The 15324-nt window shown below is 54.3% G+C and overlaps 1 protein-coding gene across 1 annotated transcript; it reads right to left on the bottom strand.

Moving 5' to 3' along the window:
* Nucleotides 1-144: 144 nt before the first annotated feature.
* On the bottom strand, nucleotides 145-8964 carry UBA7 (ubiquitin like modifier activating enzyme 7). The gene is made up of 24 exons (XM_080826247.1): nucleotides 8735-8964; nucleotides 8482-8650; nucleotides 8248-8382; nucleotides 8043-8149; nucleotides 7604-7694; nucleotides 7394-7529; nucleotides 7108-7205; nucleotides 6868-7014; nucleotides 6255-6437; nucleotides 5970-6077; nucleotides 5740-5820; nucleotides 5504-5659; nucleotides 5234-5399; nucleotides 4951-5156; nucleotides 4786-4850; nucleotides 4510-4693; nucleotides 4362-4436; nucleotides 3931-4114; nucleotides 3369-3451; nucleotides 2972-3064; nucleotides 2688-2879; nucleotides 1007-1105; nucleotides 832-932; nucleotides 145-368 (listed from the first exon to the last, which is right to left on the bottom strand). The coding sequence occupies exons 1-24, from the start codon at nucleotides 8788-8790 to the stop codon at nucleotides 233-235; spliced, it is 3051 nt and encodes a 1016-aa protein (XP_080682373.1). The 5' UTR covers nucleotides 8791-8964; the 3' UTR covers nucleotides 145-232.
* Between the last annotated feature and the right edge of the window lie 6360 nt (nucleotides 8965-15324).

The following is a 15324-nucleotide window of genomic DNA, read 5'->3' as shown; positions in this document are numbered from 1 at the left end:
TAGGAGGTGGCCCCAGCCCTTTGAGGCACAGTCTAGGCAGGCGAATCTAGAGAGACTTTTCTCTCCCTGCAGGGGTCCCCTTGACGTCCATGTCACACGCCCTGTGCATTACTGCCCCGTGTTTCATCATCTGTCTCCACTTACACCCTCCTGCAACAAGCATTTATTGAGTGCCCACTGTGGGCTCAGGATGCAGGGCTCCATGGAGCCGGAGGACAGGGCTGCTGTCTTGTCACACAGCTAGCTGGTAGTGCAGGGGTGGGAAAGTAGTGTCCTCCTCCTCACCCTCACAGCTGAGCTCCAGCACCAGCACCCGCTGCCCTGGCTGAGGCATCCGGCCTGTCACCTGCCGCACCAGTTCCGTCACCCTGGTAGTGTGGCAGGGAAGGGGTTGGGGGTGATTGGCTAGGTGAGCAGCGGGAGGCAGAGTGACTGGGGATGGACCCGAGGGTGCTGATGGGCCATAAGGAGCTCAAGCTGGGGGCAGGAGCAGCTCAAGACCGGAAACATCTGAAACTATTTTAGGAGCAGCAAGCAGGGCGGGCAGGAGGCAGGAAGCTTCGAGTCCCCTGGGAGAGGGCTGTGAAAGGGGGGCTTAGCGGGGTGTGGAGGAGCTGATGGGGCTGGCCAAGCAGGCAGCTGGGAAGCCCCTCCTCAGGTTTTCGGTCCTCACCCCACCCCCAGCCCATTTGCTGGCTCCATTTGGCAAAAGAAAGCCTCAGGAGGGTGTGAGGGGCCCAAACGGGGTTGGGAAGAGGAAAGGCGCCATGTGTCCCAACGCCAGCCTCCAGGAACAGAACAAGGCCCAGCTGAAGCCTGGTGTGGGCTTACTTGAGAGCCAGGCGCTGGGCCTGCTTTTCAGGCGACCACCTTGCCGAGTAGAGCAGGGCCTTCCCAAACAGCAGCATCTTCACCCTCAGTCCAAATTGTTCCTAGAGAGAGACAGGTAAGGGGCCAGCTAGGCCAGGTCATGCCCGGCCTAAAGGCAGGGAGGGATGGGGCTCACCTCGAGATAGGCCAGCAGTAACTCCAGGGTCTTCTCTGGCTGCCCAGCAGGCACCTCCAGGCGGTTCCAACAGGTCCAGGTCCATGTCAGGGGATGTAACTGGGGGGGAGAGCAGTGAGAGGCTTCTTACATACACCCTCCCCCTACCCATTACCAGCAACTCATGGCCCCTTTCCTAGAGGAGGAGCTGGACTAGAGGCAGGAAACAGAAGCCAGGGGGGTGGGGTTGGAAGGTGGGATCTGGGCCCAGAGTCCCAGCACCCTCCCCGCCTATGCTGGGGCCAGCACAGGAAATGGGACTATGGGGCCCCCGCACAGGGAAACAGGCAATCCATCACGCAGGCGGGTTGTGTGTGTTGGGGGGGGGGGCATTGTTTCCTGAGGAAGCAGAAGCAGGGCCGCTGCAGTCACTGATAAAGCTGCTTGAGCCTCAAACGCAAGGCTGGGAGTTGGGGGGGGCGGGGACATCCTGCCCCTCCTCCCATCATTCCGTATTGCCAGGGTGTTGGACTACATGGGCACAGAGGATCAAGGGGCACAATGATCACTAGGGCCCCACTGGCTAAGAGACCCCAGCAGGGGCGCAGTCCACAGAGACCTCCTCTTCCTGTCCCCTTTCCTTCCCTATTTCAAGAGTCTTGGGGTTCTAGTGCCTGGAGCTGAGGGTGGCAGGGGGCCAGGAAGGGGGCTCTGCCAGCTCCCCCAGAAAGAACAGTGGGGTCAAGCTGAGATGAGGCCAGAGGTGAGTTGGGGGGGGGCTGTCCTCTGCCCCCTCCCCCTCCACCATAGACAAAGGAGCTTATGTGCTAGCTGGAGGAGAGGCCCTTCACAAAAGAGCTCTGTGTACTGTGCCCTGAGGGACCCCAGGCCTGCTCAGCAAAAGCCTAGTGCTGGCCCATGACCTCTCCCCTCTCCCCTGGTGAGGGCATTCTCTCCACCCCCTCTCCCATGCCCCGAGAAAATGCCAACTACTGCTGAGCCTGGGCGCACAGCCAGGGGCATTCACAGCCCTGCACTTGGAGGAACACGCACGCGCGCACACACACACACACACACAAACACACACAAGGCCAGGAACGCCTGCATGTGTACTCACATGCACACCCATGCACGCCCACAGCGAAGAAGAGCCCTGTACTCCCATCTGGCACACAGATGTACAAGCATGCTCCCTCCGTGCCCACACACCACAGGGCCAAGGATGCCCAGAGCCCTGTGCACTCACACGCACACATCCCCACCAGTGGCGGTGAGCTCAGTGCCCTTTAACTCAGCTTGGAGGGGGTGGGCCAGGGTCCCCATGCCCTGCAGGGGCAGAAGTTGGGCTCTGTTTGGGGCTAGGGCTCTAGTGCCCCCTCCCTACCACCTCCCCCGTTAGGGGCTCTACTACAAGGAGGAGGCTGTGAGGCTTGTCTGACTCTGCTAATGAGTTAAAGCTGCAGCAACCCCCAGACCCAGGGCAGGGGAGGGGTGAGGGGTGAGAGGTGGGGGAAGCTGATGGTTGCTTCCTGTGTCTGACAGGTCCCAGTCTGGCTTCACAGCAGGAAGCTGGCTGGAGGGAGTCTTAAGGACTCCCCCAGAGTCTGGGTTCTGGTGTCAGCCCAGAGCCAGAGGAAAGCCCGTTTTGGTAGGTACAGGAAAGACCGAGGCCTGGCGGGGGCGTGGGGTGTGAAGGGCTCACCTTCTGGACAGCAGGGGCGCAAGGCTGCCAGCGCTCGAAGCGGTTTTCGGCCAGATGCAGGTAGCTGTGGCGAAAGGCACGGAGGGGCCGTGGCCCGCCCACCACCTTGTATAGTTCCAGGCCCATCAGGCCTGCCACAGCTGCTGTGGTGGTGGCAATGGCTGGGATAATCTGGCCCACGATTCGCTTGCTCTGCCAAGGACAGGAGATTTGCTCTGGGCCCGAGGTGTAGGGCTAGGGTTTGACCCCTACCTCTGGGCCTGAGCCCCAAGGGGCAGAGTTACCTGTGACCGGTTGGCAGGGGGGATCCCATAGTTCTGAGCTCGCAGGCTTGCTGCTGCTGCCACAAAATCCACATGGAAGTTGCTATCATTGTCCTGTGAGGCCCAAGTCCCGAGAGAGTTAACATGGCCTCAGATTCCCTCACCATGGCTGACTGCGTGTCCCCGAACAGGTCTTCCCACAGTTCTGGGCGGGGCGGGGTGGGGGGGGAGGTCGGGGGATGCTGACATCTGCCTCCCTTAACAGATAAGGAAGCAGAGGCTCAGGGAAGGTGATCTGCTTTGGGGTTCCTGCCGGGAGGAGAATTCAGGCCATGGGAACTCCAAAGCCACCTTCTTAGCTCTTGACCTTCCCCAACAACCTCCCCAGCTTGGCCCTCACCCCTGCTTGGGCTCCCACCTTCTCGAACTTCAGGGGCTCCAGGGGAGGGCTCCTGTTCCAGACCTTCAGCACTTGGTGCAGCTTCTTCAGCTGCTCAGGGCCTGGCAGAGGAAGGGGGTGACAGGCAGTTCTCAGCACCCACCTCCCGCCCTCTCCCTGGAGCCTGGTGCCTAGTCTTGCTCTTCCCTAAGCCTAAACCGACTACATTCGGAGAGATCCCCTGATGGGCGCTGCAGCCTTTCCAGCAGCCCCAGCCCTGCGCGTGTGCTCGCACCTACGGAATTCTGTCCGCACCTGGGGACCATAGCTGGGGACTCTCCAGGGCCCAGTGGTTTCTGGAGTCTTTTTTGCTGAAAATCTGCCATGGGAACAGGGGCGTGGGGGGTATGGGCAGCAGGGAGAGGGCCTACTGAGGGGCTAGAGGATGAGCCCAAACCTCGAAAGAAGCAAGGTCAGAGGGCCTGAGAGAGAGTGAGTTGGCAGCAGGGCCCCCAGGCCCCATCTTCCTTCTGTAGCTTAGGCTCAGGACAGGGCCAGGCCTTTGGAGGGCAGCACAGGGGGCCAGACCCAGGGACCTCACCAAACTCAGCAGAAGCCCCAGCTAGTTCCAGGTCACTAGGAGAGATGGGGGCCAAGGCCTGGGGCACAGGCAGCGGCAGCGACTCCAGTAGTTCCCTGAGCGCTGTCTGGTCCCGGGAGCCAGGGAGCCCGTGCATCTGGGCATACAGGTTAGCAGCTGCCAGCACGTAGAGGAGGTGTGTGTCCTGCGGTCAGACCAAGAGCATGCGCAGATGCATGGGTGTGAGTGAGCATGCTCAGGTGCGTGGGGTGGGGGGCACCGGCCATTTGTGGAGCCACTAGAGTGCCTGCCTCGGTCTGTGGACACCCACAGATGCACAAATGTGGCACGGCATCTTCAGCACCTGTGCCCCTCTGCAGAATACAGAGGTGCCTACCTCGGCTCTGAGGGGTCACATCCCCACCTTGGGGTTCCCAAGGGACCCCACTCACTTGGCTGGCATCAAACTCCAAGGGCTTGGGACACTGTTTGCGACCCGACCAGAAAAGAGTTCCATCCTCTAGCACCTAGGGGAAGAGAGGCTGTTGGGCTCAGTCTGGTCCCCCCAAACCCTCCACCTCCTGATCCCTAGACACCCACTTTATCAGGTGGGAAATGGCTCAGCAGCTGCCTGATGCCATAATGGAAGCGTCGTTGCCAGTGGCCCAGGGCCCACACCACACAGTCTTGCCAGGTCTGTGGACGCTGTCTCAGGACACCCAGCACCTCCTCCAGCAGGGTCAGCACCTGCGGCCCATCTGTTTCTGCCAGAGAAGTGAGTGCCCTGCAGAGAGAGGCGGAGGTTTGAGGCTAAGCCCTAAAGACTCTGACCCTAGGGGCTCTGGACTCCCACCCACGCCCTCTTGGTGGCCTTACTCTTGGAGGCGGTTGATGGTTTCAGCAGACAGACGGAAGAGCCCCTCAAATTCGTCCCGGGCCCACTGTGGGGCAGAGAGTCATCATAAGGTGTCAGGCGGGGAGCAGGTCTGCAGCTAGGGGCGGAGCTGGGTGGGGTGGGGGGGTCTCTGGGGTGCTTCCTACCTGCAAGGTGTGCTCGACTGAGCTGGGAAAGTGCCGCAGGGTGCAGACAGGGTAGGTAGCCCCCTCAGCAGCTAAACCCGAGGAGGGCGCTCTGTAGACATCAGTCACATGTGGCACGAACACGTAAGCATGGCCTGAGGTGCCCTCTGTCCCCGCCTCCAGCAGTGGCTTCAGATAGTGGGTGCAGCGAGCAGCCACATAGTGGCCTAGCAAGGGGGCAGAGGGTCAGGAGTGGGGTTGGCACGGACTTGAATAAGGGGCTGAGTGTCAAGTTTCCACTCACGGGCCTGGAAACTGTCCAGGGCAGCAGCCACGCCATCCACATGGGAGAAGAAGTTGTCCTCGTAGATGTGCTCTGTCGTGGGATCCAGCGGGTGGGTGAGTGGGGTCACCTGCAAGTGTGAGTTCAGGCGACGAGTGGCCTCTGCAGCTACCTCTGCCTTGGGCCTCTGAGTAGAGAACAGGAAGATGTTGGGTGTGGGTGGGTGGATGTTGAGGGGGGCTCACCATGGACAGTCCAGGATGCAAGACATGCATAGGGCCCAGCACTCACACCAATGTCCTGGGTCCTGAAGAGGAACTGACGGCTGAGATTGGAGCGCTCTATGTGGTCCATGTCAGCAACGGTCACGCCCCCGCTGTCCCCGGCCCCCAGGCCCATTAGGGCAAAACCTTTGAGCAGCTCACAGCCGATAGCTCCAGCACCCACCTGCCAGCAGGAGCAGACTTAGCCGGAGGGCCTGGCCTGGCCCTCCCACAGACATCTCCCAGGTGGGCCACAAAGCTCACCAGCAGGTAGTGCTGCCGGCTCAGCTTCTCCTGAAAACCAGCCCCAAACACTGCGATTTGCCCATCATAGCGGTAATGTCTCTAGGGGACACAGACAGGGCTCAGTGATGGCTGTGCTGTGCCTCCCTCTCACGCTGACTTTTCCAGGTCAGGATTTCTGGACTGTTGTTCCTTCTCCTTCCCTGGTCTGAAGTTTGGAGAAGGCTTGCAGCCCTACCCTAGGTTCTTACCGGTGCACAGTCCTCTGGTGTGGGAAGGGGCTCCCCATCTTCTGGAAGGCAATCGAGGGCATCAAAGTAAAGCCACTGGTCCAGGGGCATGAACTTCCTGGAGATTGCCTAGAGGTCAGAACTTCAGGGTAGGGACTCCTGCCAGCTCCAAGCCGCCTTCGATCCTGGCTGGGCTTCACCAGACTAGTGAAGTCGCCAGGACCGCTGTCTGGTGCTGGCACCCTCCGGCACCCACACAGATCTCCACACCCTTCCCAGTCTCATCCTGCCTGTGCCTCTGCCCACCTTCAGCACTTCCTGGGCAGCCACGGCACCCAGCGTGGCTGCCATGGGGCTCAAGCCACCAGCACTACTCAGGGCGACTGTCTGCACTAGAGCCTCATCCAGCAGCTCTTCCAGCGGCTCTCCTCCTGTCCCCTTCAGTGGTTCCAGGGACCGAGCCAGGCCCACCACCTTCTCTGCATCAGCCTGTGGAGGAGAACTCTGTGGGCACGGCAGCCCTGGCCTGGGCTCTCTCCCCCACTCAAACCCTTCATGAGGCCATCCCCCGATTCCACAGAAGAGGGAGCAGTGCCTAAGCGTGAAGGCCCAAACCAGCTGTCAGACTGTGCGGCCCACCAGAGGATGCCTAGACAGTACCTGCAGAGACTTCGCCAATGTGGGTAGACATTTCAGCCAAGAGCTGAGGCGGGAGGAGGCGGCCAGGGTCCCCAGGCCTTGTGCCTAGTACTTTCAGGGACCCGGTCTCTGGTCCAAAGACAGTGCTATCACTTCCTTTATGTAAGTGGGAAGCTGCCTCTGGGTTTATAACTCGGGTCTGTGAGATAATCACGGTTGCTTCCTGGTAGGTGAGACCCCAATAAGATAGGCTCAGGGGAGAAGCAACGGGGCCACTCACAGGATCCCACGGCTGGGGCAGGCGGCCATGGAGGCTCTGGAACTCGTGCAGTGCACGGAAGGCCTGATGTAGGCAGCGGGCACGGTGAGCTTCCTCCGGACTCTGCGCCACCACACGGGGCTGGAGGAGGGCTACATCCAGGGGCTTCTGTAACAGGTACTCAGCTCAGGGCCAGGTTCGGAACACTGTGGGGCCCTTGAGGCTCCCAAGCTCCCCCATCTCAGATGCACTTGCACTCACATGGCTCACAGTCTTGGATCTCTTGACCTCAGTGATGGCCCCACCACGCAAGTAAGGGGAGAAAATTGCTGTGTTCCCAATCTCCAAGTTTCCGTCCTCTGGGGGAGATCCAGCCTCGTCAGTATGACCTCTGAACCTGAGTTGTTCTTCATATCCTATCCTGTCTTGTGCCTCTGTCCTTGACCTTGCTCCACACTGAGGAAGGTGGAGGGAGAACCTATCCCCAAGGACCAGGCTGCGTGTCCCCCCCAGGGTGGGGGCTTGAGGGCTGAGTGGGTTGGCTTACCCTGCACGCGGATAGGCCGGGGATCACAGCCGTTGAGTTCAACCATGCCCTCAATGCCTGAGAAAGTCACCAGATCCCCATCGCGGAAGTAGCGGGCATCGGCCTCTTTTCTCAGAGTGAGAATTCCAGGGGAGCCCTGCAGAAGAGTTGGCTTGGCTCAGGGGTGTCCCCGCTTGGTCAGCAGCTGAGCACCCATACTTCAGCACCCACCTGGGAGATGTGCTGGATGGCAGCTGTCAGAGGTTCTGCCTCTGTAGGGTCCTGCACGGTGAAGTCTTCACCGAAGTCACAGAACAGCTGCCTGTGGTGGGGTGGCAGGAGTCACTGAGCCAGCCCAGTGGTTACTCACCACACTTGCTGCTAAGGGTGGGAGACACTAGGCACAGCCCAGAGGGCCAGTCCTGGGGAAGGGATGCTGGGAGAGGCTTGGAAGCTGGAACTTGAGGGAATTACTGGAGCAGGTGTGGAGACGGGTAGAGGAAGCAGAGGGTGGGACTGGGGGCTGCAATCAGGAGGGGATGCTAGGACAGGCCCGGGACTGGGGGCGGAGGGGCACAGGAGCAAGCCTGGGGATCTGGCCAGCCCCAGGGACAGGACCAGGCCAGTTGCCACCTGTGCTGTGGCAGGTCAGGCAGGGAGTCTCACTCACCCCACAAGGCCCCGAGTATCGGCCACCAGAAAGCAGATTTTGAGCTTGTGGCATAAAGCGCCCACCTCCAACTGCTCCTCCAGCTTCGAGGCAGTCAGCACCACCACCTGGGTGGACCCCATGATCAGCAGGGCCAGACCCGCTGCTCAGCGCAGGGCCAGAGGAAGGGACCCGGCTCACCTGGAGAGCGGGGCAGGGAGGGTACCTGGAAGTCCAGCAGCAGCTCCTCGGTGACGTCGCCTGTGTGTACGCACACTTGGACGGCGCCGTTGAGCTCAGCCACAGGTTCCTGAGATGCCTCAGCCCTACTCTTTTTCAAGTCCTTCTCGGAGAGGAAAAACTAGGGCGAGACCCAGTGTGCCTCGAGCAAGGGGATTTCTCTTGGGCCCCACCCCCACCCTGGCCTGGGAACCCATAGTACCCCTCCCATGCCCCTTACCTGGGCAGCCAGGTCAGACCAACAGGTGGGGTGGGGGTCATGCAGCGTGAGGCTGCCCACACCCATCAGGACCAAGTTTTTGGCCACCTCGGCCCCCAGACCTTGAAGGCCCGATAGCAGGACCTTGGCTCCCCGAATCCTCTGCATGGCCGGTAAGTCCAGTACATACCTGTGGAGGGTCAATGAGAAGGTAGGCAGTGGGAGGCCAGAAGTCAGGAGGCCACCCCACTCCCTTCCCTACCTCGGGCCTCACAGCTGCCGTGAGTACAGGTGCTCATCCAGCAGCTCGGTGGTCTCCAGGACACCCATCCTCAGGCGGAAGGCAAGATGGCAGGCTGCAGCTCTTATAAACAGGGTAGCTGTGTGGGAGGCTGTGCCCGCAGAGACCAGCAGCCCACGGCAGCCAGTGCAAAGATGCACTAAGTTTCAGGGAGTGAAGGACGCTACTGCTCATAGCTTTCTTCCTGGCTTTTCTGTCATTTCAGGGAAAATGAAAGTGAAACTAGACTGAGCCAGCTCCTGGTCCTGCCTCCAGAGAGATCTGGCAACTGTAGGGCACAGGCAAAGTGGGACGGAACCCCAGGATATTTGGCTTCTGGGAAAGCAGGTATCTTTTTCTTTTTTTAAGATTTATTTATTTGAGAGAGAGAGACAGAGAAAGAGAGCAAGTGCATGTGAGTTGGGGGAGGACAAGAAGGAGATAATCTTCAAACAGACTCCCAGGTGAGCATGGAGCCCAAGGACCTAGGATTCCCTCTCAGGACCCAGGAGATCATGACCTGAGCTGAAACTGAGAGTTGGATGCTCAACCAGCTGAGCTCCCCAGGTGCCCCAGCAGGTATTTGTCTTGAGGAGAGGAGCCATGGGAGGGACGCAGGTGGGCTGGAGGCCATGGTCTCCTGTAGGTCCCTAGATGTCCCAAACCTCAGGCCCCATCCCCCTCAGTGTCGCTGCCTGAATGGGCTTCCTGCCCACAGAGTACTGGCAGAAGCCCCCGTATCCTGAGGACTCACCTGGTCCCTGACACAGGACAGAGTTGGTCCCATTCCAGAGGCTGTGGGAGCTTGTAAAGCTTACATTGCCCCATTCCTGGAGCCCAAAGCACAGATCCAGGTGAAGCCTGACATCTTTGGGAGTACCTACTTGGCCCTGGGCCCACTCCTGAGGATAAGGATTCCCTCTTGCCCACAGCTGCCAGCTCAGAACAGACGGCAGTCCTAGGTGGCCAGTCAGGGAATGAGTCCTGGGACTCAAAGAGAATGGCCAGTCTCTGAGCACCAGACCTCAGAGTGGCATCCATAGGACAGCTGTGGTCATGTGTGTCCTTACTTTTCCTTTCAACTTTTATCTTGAAATAATTACAGACTAAAAGGACATTGCAAAAACAGTAGAGGTCCTGTGTACCCACCCCCCACAGATGTGTCCTTTTGCCTCCTTAGGGACTTGGGGCCAGTTCTCTGGAGGGTGGACCACAGGTCTCCATAAAACTCCACAACAGCTAAACTAGAGGTGGTCATGGATTCTTTTTTTTTTTTTTTTTTAAGATTTTATTTATTTATTTAACAGAGAGAGAGAGAACTGCAGGGGGAGCAGCAGGCAGAGGGAGAAGGAGAAGCAGGCTCACAGAGCAGGGAGCCCGAAGCAGGGCTCGATCCCAGGACCCTGGGATCATGACCTGAGCCGAAGGCAGGCACTCAATGACTGAGCCACCCAGGTGGCACTCCCCTTTTTAAAAATTGAGGTAAAATTCATATAACATTTAAAAAACCACTTTAAAGTGTTAAGTGTACTCACAACGTTATACAGCTATCAATGCTCTGTAGTTTCAAAGTTTTTCATAACCTACAGAACACCCCCCACTGCGTTAGTGACTGTTCATTCCCTACCCCGATCCCCCCGGCAAATACTTAGATTCTTTCTGCCTCCAGGGATTTACATGGTCTGGATGTTTCTGTAAAAGGAATCATACAAAATGTGACCTTTGATATCTGCTCTCTTTCACTCAGCGTGTTTTTGAGGGTCATCCAAATTATAGCATGTATCAGTACTTCGTTCCTTCTTACGGCCAAAAAATATCCCATCATGTGACTGTATCATGATCCGTTTATCCAGTCACCTGTGGATGGACATTTGACTTGTTTCCATTTACTGGGAGTGTCATATGTACTGGGTACAGAAATCAGGGCCAGACTGTCTTCTTCTGGCTGTCTTATTTCACTTAGCAAATATCTTCAAGGTCCATCCATATTGTAATATATTACAGAATTTCCTTCCTTTTTAAAGCCACATCATAGTCCTTAGATGTATGTACCACATTTTGCTTATTCATTCACTGGGGCATGGATACTTGGGGGGCTTCCATTCTTTAGCTATTGTGAATAATGGTGTTATGAACATGGTGGTACAAATCTCTCTTCGGGATCCTGCTTCCAGTTCTTTTGAGTAAATACGCAGAGGGGTAATTGCTGGATCATATGGTAACTCTATTTTTAGTTTTTTGAGGAGCTGCCATACTGTTTTGCCTGAGTGGCTGTACAATTTGACATTCTCACCAACAGTGCACAAGGGTTCCAATTTGTCCAAATTCTCCCTAACACTTGTTTTCTGTTTTTTAGATACTAGCCATCCCAATGGGTGTGAGGTGGTATCTCATGGTAGTTTTAATTCATACTTCCCTAATGTTTAGTGATATTGAATATCTTTCATGTGCTTATTGGCCACTCGGCGTCTTTGGAGAAATGTCTATTGCAGTCTCTTGTCCATTTTTTTCTTCAAAAAAAAATTTTTTTTTTAAAGATTTTATTTATTTGACAGATAGAGATCACAAGTAGGCAGAGAGGCAGGCAGAGAGAGAGGAGGAAGCAGGCTCCCCGCTGAGCAGAGAGCCCGATGTGGGGCTCGATCCCAGTACTCTGGGATCATGACCTGAGCCGGAGGCAGAGGCTTTAACCCACTGAGCCACCCAGGTGCCCCTCTTCAAAAAAATTTTTAAAGATTTTATTTCTTTATTTGACACACAGAAAGAGATTACAAGTAGGCAGAGAGGCAGGCAGAGAGAGGAGGAAGCAGGCTCCCTGCTGAGCAGAGAGCCCGACACGGGACTCGATCCCAGGATCCTGAGATTGTGACCCAAGCCAAAGACAGAGGCTTAACTCACTGAACCACCCAGGCGCCCTTTTCCCTCAAATTTTTATTTAAATTCTTGTTAGTTAACATACAGTAGTACAATATTGGTTTCAGGAAAATTCAGTGATTCATCACTTACATGCAACACCCAGGGGTCATCACAAGTGCTCTCTTTAATACCTGTCACCCTTCTAGCCCATCCCCCCACCTCCCTCACTCCGTCAACCCTCAGTCTGTTCTTTAAGAGTCTCATGGTGGAGTGCCTGGGTGGCTCAGTTGGTTAAGCATTTGCCTTTGGCTCAGGTCATGATCTCAGGGTTCTAGAATTGCGCCCCTTGTCAGGTTCCCTGCTCATCCTCCTGTACCCTCCTCCCCTCCCCTGCCACTGCTCATGCTCTCTCTCTCAAATAAATAAATAAACTCTTTAAAAAAAAAAAAAGTCTCTTATGGTTTATTTCCCCCGCTCTCTGCCTTATGTTCTTCTGTTTCGTTTCTTAAATTCCATGTATGAGTGAAATCATATATTTGTCTTTTTCTGACTTATTTCATTTAGCATAATACACTGTAGCTCCTTCCATGTCCTTGCAAATGGCAAGATTTCATTCCTTTTGATGGCTGAGTAATATTCCATTGTGTGTATATACTACATCTTCTTTATCCATTCATTGGTCGATGGACGTTGGGTTCTTTCCATAGTTTGGCTATTGTTGATAATGCTGCTATGAACAAAGGGTGCATGTACACCTCCAAATCTGTAGTTTTGTACCCTTTGGGTAAATCCCTAGTAGTGCACCTGCTGGGTCACAGGGTACTTGTATTTTCAACTTTTTGAGGAACCTCCATTTTTTTAAAAGGTTTTATTTATTTGAGAGAGAGAGAGAGAGACAGCCAGAGAGGGAACACAAGCAGGAGGAGTGGGAGAGGGAGAAGCAGGCTTCCCACAGAGTAAGGAGCCCGACGCAGGGCTCCATCAGAGAACCCCGGGATCATGACCTGAGCTGAAGGCAGATGCTGAACTGAGCCACTCAGGTGCCCCTTGAGGAACCTCCATACTGTTTTCCAGAGTGGCTGCACAATTTGGCATTCCCACCTACACTGCAAGAGGGTTCCCCTTTCTCTGCATCCTCACCAACATTTGTTGTTTCCTGTGTTGTTAATTTTAGCCATTCTGACAGGTGCAAGGTGGTATCTCATCGTCTCTTGCCCATTTTCTTTTTCTTTTTTAAAGATTTTATTTATTTGACAGAGACAGAGATCACACGTAGGCAGAGAGGCAGGCAGAGAGAGAGGGGGAAGCAGACTCCCCACTGAGCAGAGAGCCTGATGCGGGGCTCCATCCCAGGACCCTGGGATCACGACCTGAGCCGAAGGCAGAGGCTTAATCCACTGAGCCACCCAGGTGCCCCTCTTGCCCATTTTCAAATTGGATTTTTGTTTTTGAGTTTTATAAGTTCTCTATATATTTGGGATATTATCCCTTATCAGATATATGACTCAAAAATACTTTTTCCTTTCTTTGGGTTGCCTTTTTACTATGTGGATGGTGTCCTTTTGGTGTTAATCCTTTTTAAAAAATTTTTTGATAGAATTGCCAGTGAAGCTTCTTGTTCTGGGCTTTTCTTTCTTGGGAGCTTTTCTTTTTTTTTTTTTTTAAGATTTATTTATTAAAAGAAAGAGAAAGAGTGCATGCACGTGTGAATTGGAAGAGGGGCAGAGGGAGAGAATCTCCAAGCAGATTCCCCGCTGAGTGTAGACGCCCCCCCACCCCAACACAGGGCTCCATCCCATGACCCATGGGATCATGACCTGAGCCAAAACCAAGAGTCAGACACTTAACTGACTGAGCCAGCCAGGTACCCCATCTTGGGAGTTTTTTGAATACTGACTCAATCCTCTGACTAGTTGTAGGTCAATTCACATTCTTTCTCTTCTTGAGTCAGTTTTGTTAGTTTCTGTGTGTCTACAAATTTGTCCATTTCAATTAAGCTATCCAGTTTGTCGATGTACAGTTGTTCACAATATTCTCTTATAATCCTTTCCATTTCTGTAGAATTGGTTACAGCATCCCCATTTTCATTTGACTTTAATAATTTGTCTTTTTTCTCTTAATCAATTTATTGAAAAGTCTGCCGATTTTGTTGACCTTTCAGAGAAGCAGCTCTTGGTGTTGTTTATTTTCTCTATCATTTTTTAGGATTCTGACACTAATTCCTATGTGTGTGTTTTATTCCACACCACCAAGCAATTCTCCAATGCCAACTGCGTGTCCTGCAATTCAACCGAATTCTGAGACCAGCTACCTAGAGACGACCTCAGACCCACTGCCTGCTCTGGCACCGGTCAGCTACTTTTGCATCTGGAACTGCTATCCCCACCACCATGAGGAATGAGGGACGGTGGCTGGGTCAAGCCTGGCTCTTCCTCTCTGCCAAGTACTTTCCCAGTTGTCTGATCTGGTAGCAGAGTTCTGAAATAGTTGATTACAATTGCTCCTTCCATGTCTTTGCATTTAGGTCTAGCATAGTTGTTTTGTTACTATTTTGTAACCATCACCACTATCTATTTCTAAAACTTTAGAATCACCCCAGGCAGAGGGGAGGTGGGAGAAGTAGGTGAAGGGGATCAAGAGTACCCTTATTGTGATGAGTCCTGAGTAATGTATGGAAATGTTGAATCACTATGCTGTACACCTGAAACTAATATAACCCTGTATGTAACTATCCTGGAATTTAAAAAAAAATTTTTTTTTTAAGCAGGCTCCATGCTGGGCCTGAACTCACGATCCTGAGATCAAGACCTGAGCTGAGATTAATAGTTGGATGCTTAATTAACTGAGCCACCCAGACATCCCACTCAGTTTGCTAGGCATCTCAGTTGTTAGGCATCTGCCTTCAGCTCAGGTCATGATCTCAAGGTCCTGGGAATGAGGCCCACATTGGGCTCCCTGCTCAACAGGAAGCCTGCTTCTCCCTCTCCCACTCTCCCTGCTTGTGTTCCCTCTCTTGCTGTGTCTCTCTCTGTCAAATAAATAAATAAAACCTTACAAATAAATAAATAAACGGTTGGGGGAGTTTATGTAGCAAGAAAACAAACCACCCCAGACAGAAACTCTCTAACCATTAAGTAACAACTCCTCCTCCTTTTCTCCTCACTCTAGCTCCTGGTAACCTCAATTCTATTCTCCTTCTGTCTCTATGAATTTACCCATTCTAGATTCCTCATTTAGGTGAAATCATACAGTATTTGTCTTTGGAGTCTGACTTATTTCCTCAGGGTCGTAAGTTCTCAACCTGCGAAGCTAACTCATCAGGCTCCCACAATTGGGAGGTTAGGGCTATTGTCCCCAGTTTAAAGGAGCAGAGACACCCCGAGAGGTAGGGAGTTTGCTGAGATCACTCGGCTGGCCTGGAAGCCTATTAGGCAACCACAGAGGGCACCCTAACTCGATGTTGCGCTTCTCCTCACCAAACCTCCTTGGTTCAAGGTGGCAGCAGAGGAATCTGGCTCCCATCACGAAGAGCATTACTTTCTCTCTGTGTGGCCCCTCCAGATGCGCTGGAGGCACCTGGACGTGCTCAGCCTGAAGCACGTGGGTACCCACCTTCATTCCCTGTGCCAGGCCCACGCTGGGCCCCGCGGAAAGAGATGAACCCCCATGCAGTAGTGAGAAAGAGAAGTGTAGGAGACCTCAGCCAAGCTAGAGGTCACAAGGGGATA

Source organism: Martes martes (genome assembly GCF_963455335.1).
Source record: "Martes martes genome assembly, chromosome: 1".
Taxonomy (NCBI): domain Eukaryota; kingdom Metazoa; phylum Chordata; class Mammalia; order Carnivora; family Mustelidae; genus Martes; species Martes martes.
This window is presented reverse-complemented; position numbering and strand designations above follow the sequence as displayed.

Bases quoted from the DNA above. Each gene is read 5' to 3' on its own strand.
- UBA7 (XM_080826247.1), bottom strand. From the start codon at position 8,790: ATGGGTGTCCTGGAGACCACCGAGCTGCTGGATGAGCACCTGTACTCA. The intron at 5,660-5,739 runs GTGAGCTTTGTG...TCCTGCTGGCAG, and splicing joins GCCGGCAGCACTACCTGCTG to GTGGGTGCTGGAGCTATCGG. The intron at 4,437-4,509 runs GTGGGTGTCTAG...CTCTTCCCCTAG, and splicing joins GCCATTTCCCACCTGATAAA to GTGCTAGAGGATGGAACTCT.